We start from the raw sequence: 6355 nt of genomic DNA, 5'->3' as shown, positions 1-6355 counted from the left end.
TAATATTAAAAATAATATTTTTCTGTATGCTTGACTATGACAATTTAAAATGTCTGCCAACTGGGACTACCCTATTTTATGCTTCTGTTAGGATTCCATTAAAATCTTCAAAATACAATATAATCCTATTGTGGGGAAAAAAATGCGGTCATCATACTCTATTTCCCTGGTGTTTGTGTGCATCTAATGATACACCTGAATTTTAAACTCTAAGTATTCTGATTCTCTGGATGTATCAACAAATACTATCTCATAGATAAGTGACATTCATAAACAAAATAAGAATACTATCCTATTTTTTAACATTCTGAATTTCATCTAAAATTTCTTTACTCAATTTTCCTTGAGTTTTAACAGTTCTTTTTTTTCCCCACTGACTCTCTTCCCTGCAATAAAAGTATATAACAATAGAAGCTACATTTGGTAAAGGATTTGCTCCCCAGATGTTGTTTACCATATTTCGATGCTTTCTTAAATTGCCTACACTTACCAAGATGATGGTGTGCCAGCTAAGTATAGAGTTTTGTATATTTTAGATTAATGCTGTCTAATAGAACTTTTGGCAATGATGGAAATGTTCAATGTCTGTATTGAACAATGTAGTCACATGTGGCTTTTGAGTAATTTAAATGTGACTAGTGAAACTAAGGAACTAAACTTTTTTTTTTTTTTTTCCTTTTTTTGTCTTTTTTTACTGACCGGTAATGGGATCGCAACCCTCGATGTCGCGCCCATACCGGGGACTGGTAACGGGATCGCAACCCTTGGTGTTGCGCCCGCACCGCGCTCAGCCAGTGAGCAGGAACCAGTCTCCACATGGGATCCGAACCCTCGGCGGGAGCACCACCGCGCTCCCAAACGGCGCACTCTCCAGTGTGCCACCGGGCTGGCCCAGGAACTAAACTTTTAATGTTTTCCAGTTTATTTCATTTCAATTTGAATTTTCACTAGCCACATGTAGCTAATAGATAATATACTAGATAGTGCAGGTCTAGGTGCCAGTCTTCACTCAGTAAAAGTACATTCCTGTTCCTCTACAATATCCACTATTTATTTTTCAGATACTGAAGCTTCTTTTTGCCTACAACGGAGACATGGGGCTGATTGCAATGAATGGGAACACACCACTTCATTACGCTGCCATGGGTGGTTTTGCAGACTGCTGTAAATATATAGCCCAGCGAGGTACAACTGTGTAGCAATTTTGTGCTTAAAGTATGATTTATCCATGTCATAGATGAGCAGAGAATTTGGGTCTGTCACTTGTCAGTTGCTTATCTTTTTCAATAGCCAAACCTCATTCCATTGTAGAAAGAAAAATGAAAAAATTTTTTTTGCACTTCCTTCTGCTGAATTATGAATCTGGTCTTAAAAATGATGAAAACCCATCTCTCCAAATTTTTTAGGTTATTGTTAAAAATCTAAAGGGGACTGTTCATGAGTCAACTAATTATTTAAATGTTATAGTTGATTAAAGTCTTTATTTGTAAAATGCTAACATTAATCTAGAAAAGGACAAATACTGATAACTATTTCCTTTAGTCTGAATTTTTAAAATTATTTTATTTTAAAAAATGTTCTATTGTGTCAAATGCAAAGATAACTTTTGCAGATAATTTGCAGTTATGAAGGAAATAGTTTTTGAATGACCTGCCCAGTTAGCTTGGTTGGTTGAAGAGTGGGGTTAATAACACCAAGGTCAAGAGTTTGGATCCCCATACTGGCCAAGCACCAAAAACATAATGAAAATTTTCATAAAAATGTGAAATATTAAAAATATTTATTATTTTAGATTTTCCCACAGCTTTTAGGTAATATTAATTTAGGACTATAAATTGTGTTATGTATAGCTTAATGAGTTCCTTACAATGAAAATCTTAGCTAATTAAGTTTAACGATGTGGATCAATTTATTGTTAATTACACACTAATTAAATGTCCATTAAACGTTTTTAAATTCTTTGTTAGAGATAGAACTGCATCTTACTGAACTTTATTTTTTTATAGTTTATGAGAAATAGGCAGAAACTTAAAGTCTAAAAGATCTTTAATAGAGCAGAGAAAGTGTTTTGTTTTTCTATCCTCCACACAGGCACGTAATTTTAACTAATAGTTAACTAATAGTTAATAATAGTTAAATAATTAACTAGTAGTAACTGATTCATTTTTACTTTTATAAGTTCATACTTTTCCCATCCCCCCCAAATAATAAACGCTTTTAAAACATGAGGAAAGAAAAATAAAACAGATGTAATTTTTGCCCTCTCAAACTGTTCTTATGGTCCCATTTTCAAATCTGTCACTATCAGCATTATTCTAGCATATCATTTTCATCATTGTATAGTTCTAAAAACTAAAGATCTGCCCAGGTTGAGATAAGCTGTTTTAATGGTCCTAAATATTTTAATGGCAAGCTAAAGCAGGTTTAAAATCCTTTGATCCTTAGTGCTGGGTGGAACATAGAAGGGGCGGCTGGAGTGGTAGGAGACATCCTGAATAAGTAAAACAGATAAGTAAAAACAATATACTCAAAATTACTAGGCTCTGGAATTACACTATGCAGACCACTCTCTGGGTCCCCTTCCCAATAAGTCACTGTTTTTAAAACTGTCCAACATAGAAATTTTGGAATCTTTATTGTCCAAATACCCTTTCTGAGTTTTTTCGTCATTAGTAAAATTATCATCCTTAGTATAAAAATGTAATATTTGACATGATACCAAAGAAAGTATTAATCTTGAAAATCATTGGCGATCTTTTTGTTTGTTTCCAGCTCTCTCTTTCCTGCTCTCAAACACACAAAAGTAGAGTAATAGCATGAAGCCTACTGTGCATATCATGGCAAACATATTTTTGACAAGTGTAAGATTATAAGGTGTTCAAGGGGCAAGTTTTATTTTTGTATACAGCTGCCTATATGTTTTAGTTGCTAGAAATACTGATTGTATACCAATACTTTTTGATGATGTGATGTTGGCAAAGCAACAGGAGAACCTTCTTCTAGGTTGAAAACACTAGAAAGAGGGTCTTCATAGTCTCACATTTATAAACAATAGATTTTTAACATCTCCAGACACATTACAGATAACACAGCCTTTTTCATAGCACTAAATAGATTCTCTGATGCATTCAGAAAGCTTATTTCTTTGGAGAATATTTATAAATGATGTTGGTTTCATCATTTTAAGTAAGGGACCAAAACAAAAAATAAATTTTAATGTCTAACTTGAACACAAATATAATGCTGGAATCATGAGATTTGATTAACAAATTACTTTTTCTTCTAAGATTGTTCACACGACCTTACCACAAAACAGCAATTATAAATTACGTTAAGTTAATGGAGAATACAAATAAAATATAGTTCGAGATTGTACACCAATTTACAGTCTACATCCTTCAAAAAGAAGCAGATATTACTCAGCATTCTGAGCTTATAAGATCCGATGTAAGCTGTTTGAATTCAGCTTCTTTCCAAATTCAAATGTACCCTTGCTCTTTTCCTGTTGAAATGAGGTCTCCCAAGTACCCCAATATGATGTGTCTTTTAAATATCTGTAGCAATAAATGTCCTAAGCCTTGGTGGGCAGATATTGCCAATTGCAATTTATCTCCCTCAGAATTCACCGAAGTGAAGCTCACAGAAAAAGAATGAGAGCTTAATTTTGTAATTATAATAGCTAAATGTGGTCACCCCATATACATATCATTTGGGGGACAAACTTTTGACTTTAAATTAAGAAAACAGTTGGATGAATGCCACTTGTAAGGTCATGCAGATGTTTTGGCACCATTCATGATAAGGATGCTTCATGTTTCAGGATGTGACCTGAAATGGAAGAATTTAGAACATAAAACACCCCTGGTTGTGGCTAAGGAAAAAGGGTTCAAGGCAGCAAGCAAAGAACTACGCCGAGCAGAACGAATCGCGATGCTTCATGTTTCAGGATGTGACCTGAAATGGAAGAATTTAGAACATAAAACACCCCTGGCTGTGGCTAAGGAAAAAGGGTTCAAGGCAGCAAGCAAAGAACTACGCCGAGCAGAACGAATCGCTAATAAACTAGCCAAGCCAGGAGCCAAAAATCCGAATCCACTCTGGGCCCTTAGATTACACGACTGGTCAATAGAACATGAGGCTTTCCTTCGAGAAACCTTTTCATTTCTGGACAGGGGCGACGGCACAGTTGCCAAAGAGGACTTTGTGACGTTCCTGGAGGAGAAGCAAGAGTTTGCCCAGTTGGAACAGCTGGCTGCCGTAGCCCAACTTCACGAAAAAGTCCGGGGAGGAGGGGTCAACATCAATGAATTCTTTAAGGGAACCAGATACCTAAACAAGTCTTTTGTCTTGGGATCTTACGGGCCTAAGAAAAAGAAAAGAGGGATGGGCAAAAAGGGCAGGAAAGGCAGGTTTGATTTACCCCCACTCCCAATCTGTGTCATTCCTGACCATGCATTTCCACGTCGGCAAGACGGCGGGCTGCCTTATTACATGATTGAAATCTACAAAAATGTCACCGATAGCAGCCGGTTTAATCGAGATCATCCACCAGAACATCCCATTCAGGATGACTCTGCTTGGTACATTGATGATCCAGGGAAGGTATTTTCAAATATTAATTTTAGCACCAAGGCGGAAGACCTGGCTTCTCTGAAAAAGGCTTTCGAATCAGGAATACCAGTGGATGTGAAGGATAATTATTACAAAACACCACTAATGATGGCGTGTACAAGTGGAAACATAGATGTTGTCAAGTTTCTTCTCGAAAAAGGGTATGTTTTTTGGTTGAGGGAGGTTTAAATTTTCATGAATCTTCACATTTCAAGGAAGTAAAAGGAAGGCCTTAAGAAATATTCAGCTCCAGAATTTTAGTAGCACAGGATAGTGCCTCATAATTAAGTCTGCAATAAATAGATGTCATATGAGGAACCAGGCTAATGGGAACATAGGGTTTTGTGTGCACAAAGACAATCTGCCAATAACAGTTATACACAGAGTGAATCCAACAGGTTTTTACTGGGGGGTACAAGGAGTCCACTGATCGGGTATCCCTGGCCGCCTGTCAGTGATAGGACAACTAAGTTTGGTCTCAAAGCTTTACCTAGATAGGGTAGAGTCACTTTTTAATCTGCCTTTTTTCTTGTGGGAATCCCAACAAATTTAAACAAATGGGATGGTGGCTGTAATGACTATGGTCCTGTTTTAGTCCCTCCAAAACCGACTGCCTTCCTCCAGAGGGGGTAGTCTTTTCTTTGGTTCACTTATAGATATCTTTAAAACATCAAAACGTGACATTTTTATTTAACTTTTTAAACCAAAACAATTGCTCAGGTTTAATTCCTTCTCTGATCATCCTTGTATAACCTGGGGTAAGTTTCTTAACGTTTTTGTGCTCAGTTTTCTCATTTATCTAATGGGGCCATAATGGGACTTATCAGAATTTGTTGAAGATTAAATGAGTTACACTATGTAAAACAGCGCAGTAATTGCACACTTTAGAAAATGTATTAATGTTATTATCACTATAACATTTAATATCAAAGAAAGACTCAAATTTGTATATTATCAAGAGTATAAAGCACCTAATGAGAATTTGAACTTTTGGACAATTTCTAAAAAGGACTAAAACTTTAAATACATTATAATGCTTAGAATTTTAATAAAGAAGATTCATTTAAATATTCATAACACATAGAGAAAGTAGACACAAAATAGAATAATATAACTTTTATATCTCCTGTCAGCTTTTATCTTCATTGGATCCAGTTTTATAATTATTCTTGATTTTAAACTTTGCAAAAATTATAATGTCTCGGATCTAAGTGCCTTTAAAACTAACGTTGTAGATACACAAAGAAAATGTGTAGATACATAAAGAAAGTTAAGACTGCCAAATAATGCAGAAGAGGTTTGAAGAAAAATTATGGCACTGTTCAACTTTACTCAGAACTCCTCTGGTTTACAATTTAACAACTTGATAAAACTGTGTGAAATCTTACTTTGCATTTTTAGCTTCAGTGCTTGGAATAACCAATATGTTTAGTTTGTGCACCTGTCTTATTTTACAGGGCTAACGTTAATGCAACAGATAATTTTCTGTGGACTCCACTCCATTTTGCATGCCACGCAGGCCAACAAGACATTGTCGAGCTTCTTGTTAACTCTGGAGCTTTAATAGATGCACTTTCAATCAGCAACTCAACTCCTTTAACTAGAGCCATTGAAAGCTGTAGACTGGATACTGTAAAATACCTACTTGATATTGGTGCTAAATTCCAGCTGGAAAATAGAAAAGGTATGTGTTCACATTCTTGATGATTGGGGTTAGAAAGGTAGACTTTATGTCAGATTCCAA

The 6355-nt window shown here is 35.6% G+C and overlaps 1 protein-coding gene across 1 annotated transcript in view; it reads left to right on the top strand.

Moving 5' to 3' along the window:
• ANKEF1 (ankyrin repeat and EF-hand domain containing 1) overlaps window positions 1-6355 on the top strand; it is a 40471-nt gene that overhangs the window by 25763 nt on the left and 8353 nt on the right. Inside the window, exons 5-7 of the mRNA XM_008595047.1 lie at window positions 1062-1185; window positions 3947-4772; window positions 6069-6295. Coding sequence (XP_008593269.1) covers window positions 1062-1185; window positions 3947-4772; window positions 6069-6295 — 1177 coding nt within the window. The remainder of the gene's footprint in view (window positions 1-1061; window positions 1186-3946; window positions 4773-6068; window positions 6296-6355) is intronic.

The sequence above is a fragment of the Galeopterus variegatus genome, unplaced genomic scaffold, assembly GCF_000696425.1.
Source record: "Galeopterus variegatus unplaced genomic scaffold, G_variegatus-3.0.2 Scaffold170, whole genome shotgun sequence".
In the NCBI taxonomy this organism is placed as follows: Eukaryota; Metazoa; Chordata; class Mammalia; order Dermoptera; family Cynocephalidae; genus Galeopterus; species Galeopterus variegatus.
This window is presented reverse-complemented; position numbering and strand designations above follow the sequence as displayed.